Source organism: Hippoglossus stenolepis, chromosome 15 (assembly GCF_022539355.2).
Source record: "Hippoglossus stenolepis isolate QCI-W04-F060 chromosome 15, HSTE1.2, whole genome shotgun sequence".
NCBI classification, from domain to species: domain Eukaryota; kingdom Metazoa; phylum Chordata; class Actinopteri; order Pleuronectiformes; family Pleuronectidae; genus Hippoglossus; species Hippoglossus stenolepis.
Window position 1 is genome coordinate 18,003,669 of NC_061497.1, and position 14,731 is coordinate 18,018,399.

At 45.0% G+C, this 14,731-nt stretch overlaps 1 protein-coding gene across 4 annotated transcripts in view; it reads right to left on the minus strand.

Moving 5' to 3' along the window:
* The window catches only part of LOC118122058 (stAR-related lipid transfer protein 13), a 50,070-nt gene that overhangs the window by 4,409 nt on the left and 30,930 nt on the right, over window positions 1-14,731 (minus strand). For 3 of the 4 annotated variants that reach the window (XM_035178477.2, XM_035178481.2, XM_035178479.2), the window contains 8 exons: window positions 7,442-7,513; window positions 6,342-6,423; window positions 4,762-4,825; window positions 2,591-3,900; window positions 1,810-1,980; window positions 1,222-1,381; window positions 913-1,111; window positions 195-408 (listed from right to left, as the gene is read on the minus strand). In XM_035178477.2, coding sequence (XP_035034368.2) covers window positions 195-408; window positions 913-1,111; window positions 1,222-1,381; window positions 1,810-1,980; window positions 2,591-3,900; window positions 4,762-4,825; window positions 6,342-6,423; window positions 7,442-7,513 — 2,272 coding nt within the window. Of the gene's footprint in view, window positions 1-194; window positions 409-912; window positions 1,112-1,221; window positions 1,382-1,809; window positions 1,981-2,590; window positions 3,901-4,761; window positions 4,826-6,341; window positions 6,424-7,441; window positions 7,514-9,048; window positions 9,764-14,731 lie in introns of those variants that run through there. The other variant, XM_035178482.2, reaches the window with a different exon arrangement.

The following is a 14,731-nucleotide window of genomic DNA, read 5'->3' on the forward strand; positions in this document are numbered from 1 at the left end:
CCACAATTAAAACGAGTATAAGACAATAAAATAAGATTTAAGTAGCAAAAAAACTGAATTAGCTGAATAACATTCTAACTTCTAATTCACTTCAAATAATCATAAACATATCTTCAGTGTTAATAATGGTAACGGACTGAGACCACTGAGTTTTGTCTCTGAGCATCGGCGCCTTCACCAGGTCAAATGTGCACCTTGGCGACAGCGTGTCGTTCTTCAGGATGCTGAGGTGAAAGAGCGAAGGCCCCAGACACACGGCCAGGTTCATCGGCGTCATCTGGTTCTCCTCCACCAGGGAGGTGACGTCGCGCAGGAAGGAGAGCAGCGTCTGCAGAACCTCCCTGTTCTCGTCCGGCATCAGCAAGATGGCCGCTCTGACGGCCTGCATTCTCTGCTCCTTCGGGACGTCTAGAGAGAAGAGAGGAAATGAGGAGGAAAAGAAAAGGTCACATTTCCCAACATAATACAAATATATAAGATTATCATTTTGGAACATTAATATTAATTGATAAGTGGCATTCTAGACATAGATCAGAAGTGCAGAGAGACAGGCAACCTCGCTGGGAATCAAACAGTGGACATTTGTGATTAAGTAGTATGTGTGCCTTAACCAATCAGCCACCACCACCCACAATATGATGTAGTGTCCGAGTGGACATGTGCACATTTCAAACATAAAATCATGCTCAGGGTAAGAAGCTAGAATGTACATTTCATATCTGATATTGTTTTTTGTAAGACTTAGCTAATGTTATCCAGAACTGGCCTAAAAAAGCTCACTTGCTGTCTTTTGAACATGAGCGAAAATATCACTATAAAAGTATTCAAAGTACTAATTTGACTGTAGTGTGTGTGGTGCGGAGGCAGATGCAGTATTTCACAGCGGGGATTCATCGCTCGGAGGCGACTTACATTGGTAAATGTGCAGGAAGGTTTCCCCCAGCTTGCTTGTGAGCAGAGGCTCAGGCAAGTCTCTGAAGAACTGCTTGACCATGTCGGCCACGTCGTAAGCGGACTGGTCCTCGTACGTCACGGAGTCAGGGGACAGCTCGCACTGCTGCCTCAAAGCCTGAATACGAGACTTCACGCCCGATTTGCGGAACAATCCCACCTGAGGGGAAGACATAAGAAAGCAGCGAGGGGTTCAGTGGAGGTTTCAGCTGCCTCGCATGTAAACAACCAATATTAGCGCAATGAGGAGAAAAGTCTTGTAAAACTAACCTGGTCCAGACAGTGTGTTCGGAGGTGGCTGAGGGCCTGCTGTAAACACAGAGGGAGCGGAAAACCACAGCGCTGGACATGCACGATGAGGGGAACACCAAACACACTCCTCTCTTTGTAGTCAGGCACCTTGATGCGCTTCATAAACTTGGGCACAGACCTGGGAGCAACAGACAGAACGAGGGAAGTGCGTGAGAGAAAGAAATGTCTGTGCTTTCATTAACTAACTCTTCTAACAGGATTTCCCTCTTGGGGATAATAAAAATAAACAGGCCGGGTCATAAAAACACACTGATGTGCTTGTGTTTGCCTGAGTTTGCATAGAAAATTGGAAAAAAAGGTAATAAGAATAAAATAAGAAGTTGGTTCATATTGTTTATATGAAAATACTTTTGAATATGTAATTATACATTTTAAGTTTATACGTTTATTAAACTCTTTCTGAAATCACATTTAGTAAATTCCCTGCATTTTAAATCAGTGTATGAATTATAGCTTTATTTATCAGCAGTTTGTAGAGAACAGTAGAAAATATAAGGACAAAGAGACAGAACCATCTCCATAAGGTATTGAAGAATGTGGACCCACCATGTCCAGCCGTGTTTATTAGACATGGAGTATTTCTCCATGATGGCGGTGAGACGGAGCAAAGAGAACTTCTGCAGCAGGCTGAGCTGGCCTGCTGATTGGCTGCTGATCTGCAGCGAGGATGCCGGCTGGTTGAGATGATCAGAGGTTCTGAAACTGGGCCATCGCAGACTGGGACGGGAAGAGAAGAAATGAATAAAGAACATTAGAGAAGCATAGTTTTTTTCTTTCTCACAAATTAGGTCCTATTATCGTTGTTTTGGATGATTCCTATATCCAATCAAATCCTTGTAGTCAAACACAATAACTGCTGAGGTCTGGAAATGCAGAAACAAAGGAATACAGTTAGGAAGTACAACCATCACACGTCCTCATACTGGCCCCAGTAGTTTGATAAACCTTCATGTTTGGCCAAACATGAAGGTTATCAAACTCCAGCAAGGAAAACGAGAGGGAACAGTAATATTATTACTCAATAACTCTTGATTGTTAACATCCCTCACATTTTATAGCCCATCTGCCTGGTTCAGCTTTGATTTGATTGATTACTACCCGCTGTTGGATGATTATTATTTCAGTTGCTGTCTCTCTTTCAGTTTCTTCTTCTCAGTCTTTCCTCCAAATAAAGTTTTTGCTTGTTCACCGTCAGTCTGACAGCTATTTTCTCTCTCGCCGTTAGACTTTTCTGCAGCAGTGTTTGCAAATCTCATAACCATAAACTTTTTAAAACAAAATAAAAGTTGTAATAAAACCAAATCATCTTTAAAACACTTGAACTCACCGTGGTCTCGTCAGCGAGGCCCCGACTCCAGAGTCCCGCCTCTCCCGACAGGTCCCCGTCGAATCTGTATCAATCAGGGAGACGCCGTCTCTCTCACATTCGCTGGGGCTGGTCCGGCCCTCCCCCTCCTCCTCCCCCGTGTCATCCTCGGGCAGCACGCTGCGGCTCCAGTGGTCCACGATTTGTTGCAAACCGCTGACGTGCTGGATGATGTCATCCAGGTGAGGGAACATGTTGTCCTCGTTCTCCAAGTCTTGCAGGTCTCCCGTGCTGGCGTACAGGTGCGAGCCCGGCACGTTGTCGTACACGCTCACCCTGCTGCCCCGCGGTGCTCCGGGACAGGGGGGCTTGGAGAGAGGTTTGTTGGACCAGGGATCACCCAGGCCGTTGCAGGGTGTAGAAGGTTGGGTCCGTGTCTGACGGCCATTGTTCCTGTCATCAGGGGAGGGCGCCAGGCTCTCGATGGACAGAGCTTTGGGGAAGGTGCCAGGTTTATGGTCTTTGGGGATGTGAATGAGGAGGTTTTCATATGAATGAAACTGGTTTCTGCCAAACTGACTCTGCCCCTCAGTCCTCTTTCCCTGAGAAGGCAGCTCCATGTCCTCCAGGTACATGCTGCTTCTCTTGCTGGCCGGGCGAGGTTTGGTGAACCCCGGCTCCTTCACATCGGGCGTCACTGCCTCACTGCTGGCGCTCACTCTCACCATGGACTGGTCTTCACAATCAATGGTGAGTGTGTCAGCAGGACTGTCTTCATCAGTTTGGTGGTTGTTAGGACTGGGTTCTAATTGGCTGATGGGAGTACACTGGAGCACCTGCAGTGCCTGAGGCTCCTCCCCCTGTAACACAGGCCCACTGATGACGAGTGGCGGCCGGCGGTTTGAGCTTTTCCGCATCGTTGATGGCCCCCAGGTGCGCATCACTTCCATGCGACGCAAAAACTCTTTGGCTTTGCTCCGCCCTCCTTGGCCATGGCGCCTGCTTTTGATTGGCAGGGAGTTGTAGTGTGAAAGCTCACTGGGTGGTTGGTAGGAAGCGGAGAGGGACGCCATGGATATGGAGTCAGGCATGGCGGAGGCCGAGTCCTCACTGTGCAGCGAGGAAATGTCCGTGATCTCCTGCTCGCTTAGGTCTGTCAGGACGCTCTCGCTGCTCACTGTGCTGCGCAGACCCTCCCCCTGACCTGTCGGGCTGTTGTCATTGGTGCTGTCCAACAGGAAGTCTTGCAGACGAGACCAGCGTCGGCTGCTCCACTCAAACGTCCACCGTTTACTGATCGCCAGCGGGTCATCTTCATCGGAGTCATCACCCTGTGGAAGGATAAAAGTATTAAGGAGGAGTCCTTGATATTTTCTATCAAAAATGACAACAGAAATAATTGTGTACACACATTTATTTCTACACTAATTTTAGTGGAGACCAAAGAAAAATCATGATTGATTATTACCTCTGCCAAAGGTAATTCATGTTTTCACCCCTGTCCGTTTATAAATAAGATTATACAAAAACTACTGGACGGAAACTTGATGGACAGATGCAGTATGGGTCAGGAAAGAACCCATTCAATTTAGGTGCAGGAATTTCGTCTCTTTCTTTCACAATGCGAGAGTGGATTTAATTCATCGATCCTGATTTAAAAAATCTGGCAAATTTAGGGAACTGATTTCTATGAGTGTGTGAGTCTGTTGGGCCTTGGCAGAACCATGTGCTCTGCTGAGGGCCACACGAGTTCTACAACAAATAAATCACATCTAAACATAATGTCACATGGAAGGACTGGAATGATTGATGATAGTTCAGACTGGGACTGAAGTCATTAACTGTGGTTTGGTGGGTCAATGTGCAGCCGTTACTCTTCATCGATCCAGTTTGATTAACAGAACTTCTTATCTGCGACCAATGCAAATGCACCGGGTTTACATGTAAGAACAAGAAATGGAATCAAATGGTGCGACACATGTGTACATGGCCACGACAAAGAATGAATCAGCCTAACAAAGACTAGTATAATAATAAGTGATGAATAATAATACCTTCACAAAGATATTACAGAAAACGTTGTGAAAAAGCTGTGAATGAACAGGTAAAATAATAATAATAACAACAACACTACAACTACTATTGCTACTAATAATAATAATAATAATAATAATAATATTAAATTGGCTTACTTTCTTCTTGGGGTGACTGACATCCAGTTTCATGGACGCACACTTGTTCAGAGTATTGAGACGTCTGCAACACACAGTCAGTCACACATGTCAGAGCTGGTAGGTTGGATATATTCAGTCTGTTCACTCTGCTCACATTCATTGTCTTATCTTTCTTTTCACTCCCACCTTCCCCCTTTTCCCTCCTCAGTCTGATCATTTGCAGACAAGCCTCTTCATCCCCTTCTCTTTCATCTTCTTCCCTGTCTATCCCTTTCTCCTCCCACCCTCTCCTCCTCTGGCATCCTCAGCCTCGAGGGACACATCTCTCCCCCCCAAAGAAACACAGCTGGCTCCTCCCCACTTGCCTCCCTCCTCCCTTCATCATGTCACCCATTCCAATCCCCTTTTTTTTCACGTCCATCCTCTGGAGTGCTGCGGGGGGCAGCACTCCAGCCTGCCCCCCAGCCTGCCCCCCACCTCTCCCACCCACATCCTCCCTCCTTCCTACGACTCCAGGGACGTGAACAGCAGCTGGGTAGAAGGGTGGTGTCCGTGTGTCTTTTCAAGACAGGGGACATTAAAAACATGCTTTTTGAGACCTTGGTCATTTGAAAGATTTCAGCCTCTTATAGCACAGTAGAAAAAACCCTGATTTGTACAATGTTTCTCTGTCCTGGCAGACAAGGAGTCGCTTGTTGCTGCATATAAACCTGAAGAATAGGAAGCAGAGAGCTGTCGTATCAACTGCTTGAGAGTAAACACACGAGCTGGAAAATACAGTAGTCATCTCCAAACCCTGTATTTCTCCTGCAGCGTGGCCACATTACAGATTTAGACTCTATGCTCCGTACACTACACGAGTCTATAATCTTAAATCTAAACGGTTCTTTTTAAAAAAAAAAACTAAGGTTGGTCTTTTTTGGAAAGACCTATATGCGTGAACAAGAGAGACCTCATTAGTAGTGTTTTACAGCTCCTGACACAGGGGGGCTGAGTGTATTCACTCACAGTATATCTGTCAGGAATCACTAACGCTGTAATTACCACACCCTCCTCTACGCTGGGCAGGCAGGGGCGAGCGGCGAGGAGAGAGAAAGACACGGGAAGGGAGGGGGGCGTGTGGGGAAAAAAACTTCAATGATTTGAAATATCGCAGAGATGTGCAGACGTACTTAAAACACACTCTCAAAGCCCCATCTGGTAGAGTACATCGGCTTCCCCCTCACTCCGTCCTTGTTACCCTCAGCCCCCCGTTTGCTTTGCCCCCTGAGGGTCTCTGCTCTTTGAATGGGAGATCAGAGCGTGGCGGAGGGGAGGGGGGGCGACGAGATCAAAGGTTGGGTTGTCTGAGCGGGAGACAGGGACAGGGAGTTCGTTAAGGGTCAGGGTCAGACAACTCATGATTAGTGGTGAGCACCAGGCCGCAGGCACAAGTCGGAGTAGCAGAACCAGCGGGACCAGAAAAAGGGTTTTGAGATTTGAATGGTGTTAAATGATCGGCGGAACGCGTAGTGGATGAGAATGAGCTCCTCGTGTGCGGCTGCTGGGCGAGTGAATGAACTGTATGAAGATGTGTGTTTGTGGATTAGTGTCCTCACCGACATAACGGCTCCACCAGATCCCGGTCCAAGAAGTCATGGTCCCTTTTCACTGAGGAAATGTCAACTGGAAACTGGGAATCTGCACGAGAGGAAGAAGAAAGCGAGAAAATGACAGTTGTGTTGGTTAATGACTGACGGGAGACAGGAGATCTGAGGGTTGGCCAAGTATGGTGCACAACTGCTGCCGCTACACTTAACACCTGTCATCAGCACGTGAAGTTTAGAGAACACGCACATTTTTAAAACCCTGTAATAACTTCGATTCTTCACAATGCCAAAGTGACTCAAACCTTTTATTTTGGTGATTCTCTGTGTGCGGAGCATCACGTGCACCCGGAAGCCGCCACAGAGGCGCAGAGGCCGGCCATTACTGGCGCTCACAGCATATGCAGTGTGTGTGTGTGTGTGTGTGTGTGTGTGTGTGTGTGTGTGTGTGTGTGTGTGTGCTGTTAAAGAGGGACTGCTGGATTTTAAGAGCTACTTCTGAGATTACTGGGGCCACTTCCTGTTTGTGCCCACTGGTCATCACATGAATGAACGCCTGTAGTTTTTACAGAAAGGTGGAAGGAGGGCGAGGTGGAAGAAGGGAAGGAGGACAGAAGGCGTGAAGTGAAAAGAGAGAAAGGCAGGAAGAGAGAAAAGCTGTGAAAATACAGGCGTTGACTGGGGGATGACAGAGAGAAGTGGTGAGTGAGTTGAGGGAGAAAGGTGGAGGAAAGAGAGAGAGAGAGAGAGAGAGAGAGAGAAGCTGTGAGAGTCCCAGCAGTGATAACAAGGCCTTTCCCATGACCTCTCCCTCTGGACAGGAACTGAAGCCTGGAAATAGAACGCAGCGGCACAGAAGACTGGGGGATACGAAGATGAAGGGAGGGCAGAAAGAGAAGAGGAGCAGCAATGAAAAAAATAAAAGAAAGAAAGAGCGAGAGAGCGAGAGAGAGAGAGAGAGAGAACTAGAAGCGGGAGGTAACACAAGGAGAGATGTGAAAGAGACTTGTGTTTTAGCAAGGCAGCTGGGTAAATTCTGGACTTTGGCTCCCTCTGTGTGTGTGTGTGTGTGTGTGTGTGTGTGTGTGTGTGTGTGTGTGTGTGTGTGTTACCTTCATAGAGCTGGGCGTACTGTGGAAATCCTGCTGCTCTAAGCCAATCACAAGCCTCCTTAGCCTCAATCTCTGTAAAGCGAAAATAAAGCAGTTGAGGCATTTTGATTACACACAGAGATTAGATGCAGATTTTTAGTAGGATTTATGGTTTTACTCTGTAAAACAGAAAAAATGAATTGAACAGTAAGGAACCTGAATCATCACATGTTTTTTTTAGAGAAGGAATTTCTTACTATACTGAATTTCCCTCTTGAAATCTCAATGGACTGATGTCTTCCAGCCCAATCATGAGCAATGTGAACTATTAACTTTCTATTATAAGAATAAAACACAGATAAATTAAGAGTCAAGGAGGGAAACACAGAACCTCAGACCGTATTTGTGTGTTCCAACATTTTTTTTTCCCATACAGGGGAGGAACATCTTAATTTTCCTGTGGGAATTCACTGAGCCAGAAAAGGCTGCACAGTTCACACAGCTAAACATTAAATATCCTGTATATACTTCCAAACATTATACACTCTGCAGTCAGGTTTCAGCTGTAAATGCAAAAACATTTTAACAGGCCTCATACACATGGCACCACAACCCATTAGGTGCTGCTGCCAACATCACTACATGTTTTACAGGTGTTTGCTACTTTCTTCCACCCGCTTATAATATCGCTCAGTCTGCTCCACTGGCAGCTCTCAAATGTGCACGAGTGTTTACATGATTTCTGTAGAGCATCATTCTGCAAAGCTCTTAATAATAATAAAACATTTTATTTCATGACACTTTTCTGCAAACCCAAGAACCCCTTACAATGCATTATGGGCTATATAAATAATATAATAACTAATAAAGCACCAAGAAGAGAGCATACGTCCACCAAGGCCCAACAGTCCCCTTAAATTCAATCAAGCTGCACCAACTTGCACACACTCATAGATTGTTTTCATCTGGATCCATAATTTATTACCTGGCAAATCTGCGAAAATGTTGAAAATTGCCTTATCTTGCAATTTAAAGAAAAATTCCTGGATCTCCCTGTAATGACCAGTACCGCATACCTCCACTAAGTTTCATGGTGATCCGTCCAGTAGCTATTGTGTAATGTTAAAAATGTTGTGAAAATGATTATGTACAGGTAAGGACAGAATAAATTGATACGACCAGTTCTGAACTTGCACACAATTATAAACATGATAGAGCACGAAGAGCAATGCCTTTGCATCTGCATCATTCTACAGTCACTGCTCTTTTTTCACGGCTCTTTCACAACATTCACTCTCACTGGTCTCATTCATGGCTTTTAAAGGCGCTGGCAGCGATTCGGAGAGGCACCGCAGAGACGCCGTGGACAAAGTTCAGCGGGGGCAATAAAAAAGCCTCGGTTTTCACCATCAGATGACATGAGAACGGTAGCAGGAAATGATCCCGTCGCCACAATCCAGCAATTACATCCCTCTCCCAGCATTCTCGGCATAGCTGCTTCTCTCTAAATCACATACGAAGCAACGCGAGGCTGGATCATGAAAAATATTTTTAAGATGCTGAAAATAGAGAAATTCCAGAGAGGAAAAACTTCGCGAGAGGAGATGCGGGGAGAGCTGAAAACTTACTTGAAGCCCTCATGGTGCCAGTGATGACATGCTGCTATATTTCCCTCCGGCGCTCAGACTGATGTTTCCTCTCCATCCCACTCGCACGTCCACTCACTACTACCCAGCTCTCCATCAAGTGGCAGCTCTTTGTGCTCTTTCCTCCTCGCTGCCTCTCCAACCCCTTGTGTTTACAACTCGGCCTCCCTCCACCAGCCTGCCCCATGCACGTTTTCTCTTCCCTCTAATTTTCTCCTCAGCCTCCTCTCTCGCACTCTCTGCTTTGTTGGGATCCACGTACAAGATCTCTCTATTTCTACGTCTCTCTCTCTCTCTCTCTCTCTTTTATTCTGCTCCTTTCTTCTCTTCACTTTGCCCTTTTTTGCTCATTCTTGTGTTCACGTCTTTCTCCATCCCGAACATCACTGTCTCCACGTTTCTTTTCCCTTCTCTTTGTGCTTAATTAAATAGTTTCACATTTTTTCCTCTTTAACCTGCATTTTTCTAACCCTTAAAGATTATTATTCCCTCACACATTTTCCTCGATCATCCTCATCCTCTCTTCCACTCGGATGCGACACAACTCCGCCTCTTCTTTGTCATGAGCAGAGCTGCTGCTGCCCAAACTCATCACGAAGGAAATGACTCTTTTCAGCTGCCGTTTTCATGAGCCCCCCCCCACCCCCGAGGTAACAGACTGACGACTGGTGGATTTTAACTTCACATGTCAGCTGAACCCGAGCTATAGCAAGGACGCTCTGACCAGTCCAGATGTTGCCCCCAGTGAGTCAGAGAATGCAAAACGGATGAGACAGGCACAACGGAGGGCAGAGATGGACAGACCCCTGGGATAAAATCCCAGGGAGGAGGACACATCACATCCCGTCACATCACGTTATGTCTTTACAGTAAAGAGCTAATAATCTTGCGTTGTCAGCATAATGCCACAGACCTCAGTTTTTGACCTTAATTAAAAACACATCAGTGAGACACACGGCTGCACAGGTTGGTCCAGTGAACACAGGAGCTTTTACTGCCAGTCAATCAAGTCAGTCAAGGCAATATGCTGTGTTGCCATGAATATTCCCTAGTGAAGCAAATTCTCCAAACAGTTTCTGCAGCAAAATGAACACGTACACGTAATCTCCTCCAATGACCATCCTGCAGGACTTACTGCTGTAAATCTCCATAGATGTTCAGCTCTGGTTGTTTCTGTCTACTCAGCTGTAACTGCACCCTGTTTGCATGCTGTTGCACAGACGGTGGAAATGCTAAACCTATATATCACTTGTAAATGCACACCTTATACAGAACCTCAAATCCCTCCATCTTCTCCAGTGTTTCATTGAAAAGAAATCAATACCCATAAAGCCATTGTAGTGCCCAGATAACGTTTTACAAAAGCACAAAGTTGTGTACTTCATTATATGCATTTTAGTGTTTGTGCACAAATGAGCTGAATGTCAAAGCCGCCGTCACCGTGGGAACAAAGCGCTGCTATTCATCTGTGCAGGGATTTAATCAAGAGATTAATTAGTACACAAATATGTTGTTAGAGGGCCACAAAACGCACAAATGTGCACAGTGAGACGGAGCTAATCCACGCTGCCAACTGTGCTTTTCCTTCGGTTTATTCCGTGGCGCTGCATTCCTGCTGCGTAGGATATACGACGAGCCACTGGATCAACAGCAGGGAAGGCAGACAGATGGTATGTGTATCAGTGAGAATGCGAGCGTCCATGTACGGGACGTGGGGGCTGAGAGGTAACGCCTTACATAACCAGGTGCTCGCCTAGTTACATAACACACAGAACACAAGCAACCTACATCCTTCCTTTTACTTCTGGACCGGTGACTTCACCTCCATCTATCCTCTGAATTTCATTGTCTCCCTTCATCCACAGCCAGAAAACCTTGACTGTCTGACAACCTTTTCTGCGTGTTATGTCTGACTATTACTGGGTCTCAAGGACCCTGAAGTGGATGACATCAGTTCCTGTTCTGAATTTCCCATGCGTCCAGAGCGGCATGCGAGCTAAGAACAGTAACAGGAAGTCTTTGGGCTGAACACGTCAGTCGGACTTAGCGGGAATAATTGTAATGAGGCACACTAATGGATGATGATCGGTAACAGAGGACGAGGGAAAACTTACTTACTTCATTCTACAAAGTTTAATTTTAAATTCTGTTTATTTTAATGGTTCCACTCAGACATAATTGATTAAATAAGAGATAAACAGTAGAGACGAGGGACAGAGAGACATAACTTCAAGTGTGTAAAGAGGCATGAAGTGAGTAATAGTCCTTCTACACACACACACACACACACACACACACACACACACACACACACACACACACACACACACACACACACACACACACACACACACACACACACACACACACACACACACACAGGATGTCTGGAAAGCAGCCATATTCCCACATAAGCTAAAGCACTTAGTCCTTCATGTTTAAAGGTCACACAGAAGAAAAAAAAGTAGTTGGAGGAGAAGTGATGGGATGGGATGGGAGGGGGAGGAGGTTAAAGAGGAATATGTCGGTCCTGTCCCGTATGGTTCATCTGTGGTGATGTCTTGCCCTGAGGAATGTGAGTTAAAGCAAGAGTCCACTGGCATGAAATCAGTGCCGGCTCATATGGAGCCTATAATATATTTTGACAGGTCCTGGCAGGAGCGCTGTGAGTTGGTAGTTGACCATAATTATTCACGGCTCTGGGGTTATGGTGAGATTTAACCCACTGCAATAATAAAGTGGGATATGATGAGATTGTAAGAGACACGACTGAATGTGATGGAATTGGTGATTTTTCCTTTTTCTCCAGCAGAGGGTGTTAAAGTAACATCTGGCAGCAATGCATTTACATTACAGTCCAATTATCACATGGCTCCAGGCTGTGGTTACAGGAAGGAGCGGAAGGGGATTCTTTTGTATGGGCTACGTCTTTTCAATTTGAGGGATTTGACCATTTATTGTAAATTGGCTGAAACGTTAAGTGCTCGGCTTGGAGTAGCAGCCAGTGGAGTACTTGTGGTTTGCCAGTAGCAATTGTGGGCATGGTGGTGAGTGATAGATACATTCAATGAGAGTTTCCTCTAAAAGAAAACACAGACAGGTGACAAATTGAAGGAATAAGGAGGGAGGTGGCTGAATGGTTAGTGAGGTGAATCATAGATTACACTGAGGCCTTCGCACCAGATTTCCCCTCAACTGAAAACTTGAGGGCCAAATACGGGTAATAACTTCTGGATAAATTGCGTTTTATTCCTCTGAAGTTCAAGAGAATTGAAGAATCTATAGCCAGAGGCACTGATGCTGCCAAAACATCTGGACAGCCCCCCTAGTGGCTGATTGTGGTATAGGCCATAAATCCTGCCTCAAATTTTGGCAGATGGGACATGGAGATGGCAGAGCTCGTATCTGTAGCGTTTTGGCTTCATTTTTGAACCAGTGGGAGGAAGTGGAGACATGTTATCCATCTTTATGGGTGAAACCACATCTGTGACATTAGTGTATCCTGATACGAACTGTATATAGTGTAAACCGCCAGGAAATGATCAAATGCTTTATTCAGATGCATGTAAATCAAACTATGACGTTGGGTTTTTTGCTTTAACTAAAATTGAAATTTAAAAATAGACATTGAAGTGTTTTTTCCATAGTTATTTTTCACTTTGTGTACATTTTGGTCTGCCATAGCAGGAAATAATCACTTATATGACTGAATCCTATTTAAGAGAGGAAGTTCCAGGGTCCTGACAGCTGTGCATGTCTGCTCCCTGGCACAGCATCCTGGGAAATTGTTAAGTACATTTATATCATATGTGAATTTCCTGCTCAGACAAGTCAAAATGTCTTCTGTGAAAACAGCCAATACTTTTAATTCTTTGCAGCTGAAAGCAGCTCCTCTGTTTCCTTTGAGCACTGCATCATGGGAGAGCAGTAAATTATTGACAACACACGCAAATATCTATATTAGTATATATGCTGACTATTTATACTCAGTTTACTCAGACTGTGTACTGAACACTCTCTTAGCTTTCTATTTAGAGCTACTTGCCATTGGCTGAGGATCCAGCACCTACAGGTTAATTTCCACCAAAAGTTCCAGGAAATGTCATTTCCTAAGAACTTGATGATTTGTTTCCACAGTAGGCCCGAGGGAGATTAAGCTAATGAGTCTGCTGACGTATCGAAAGCTCAACAATCGCCTTTCTCATCTTTATACATGAGAAAATACAGCCTGATGAGGAGAAGATGGAAAAAAAACAAACACCTGGACTTAGTCATCAGACCAATGGTCATGAAATCTCTCGGGCCTCAAACCACAAGCAAAACAACATGTTTGCAGTGAAAAGTTTTTAAACACGCCTATTCTGTGGAAAAAACGTCAGCGTCCTTGACAGATCAGTTTCACACAGGAAGTTCCTGAACCAGCATTAAGTAAGTTTCAAACAGGGAAGTTTTGGAAACATGAAACCCTCAAACAGACCTTAAGTTATGATCACAACACTTTCATATTGTCACCTTTCTAAGCTGATATTGTGAACTTGTTAGTGGCTTTTTGTCTTCATCCTCAACCAGGAAGACACAGAGCAACGTCTGCATTCATTTTGAGTCGTCCTGGTGGACGCCTGCTGAACACAAGCCCAACATTCACTTTCTTTTTAGCTCTGGTCTTGGTCTCCACCAACTCCTGAGCCAAATTTCAGGGTTACACTTCCATCAGTGTTAGATACACAATTCTTTCCATCGTGATGATCAATACAATGACGATAGCTGCTTTAAATCATCACCCATCTACATGTGGACCATGTGCATATATAAATCTAAATGGTGAGAGAGGCCATGCATTACAGATATGAATCAAAATCTCTTGCTTTTGAGTGGGATCAGATGTTAGGTCACTGAGTTCTTTTTTTATTTAAGTCTGAGAGAGAGAGAGAGAGAGAGAGAGAGAGAGAGAGAGAGAGAGAGAGATGCAGAATCAGAGGAGAAAATTGAGTGAAAGATAAATGAATGAAGTATCATCCAAACCCAGCACAGGCATAAACTTGCTCCTCCATCTACATTCCTCACCTGCAATAACCGTCATGTCACTCGCTCTCAAATTTGTGAGCAGGAGGGGTAAAAAAAACATCTAACGCAAGACTTTGCATGTTTCTTCTCGTCTTAAGAAAATTGTAGAACAGAAAAAAACGCACAAACACGCTACAGAAACGCAGAATATAGCAGCTGATAGAGGAAACTATCTCATCCTCTACATTGTATTCAGCATCCAGTGGAACCGGCCAAAGCCTCGGCTGCGACAATTTCATGAACACCGGGATGTTCTGTTTACTCCCCGGGAAACACGGCGCACGTGACAGGAAGTTGAGGGAAGTTAACCACGGGATACAAAGCCTGACGAGTTTGGTAGGGGAGACACAGACAAAAACAATAACACTACAGTGACTTCAAGACTTGTTATGACTTCTATGAGATTTATGAAAGATATATATTTTTTGGAGGAGAAATGGCTCCATATGTCCAACTGAGTAAAACCAGAAGGAAGTGGGAGCACTGGCAAAGCTTTAGTGAGTGGGCTCTTGCCAAAAAAGCATACCATGATGAAACAGAAGATTGATATTCTGCTTCTCAAAGTCATTCCTGGTGTTGTGAAAACGTCTGTGGGAGAGGT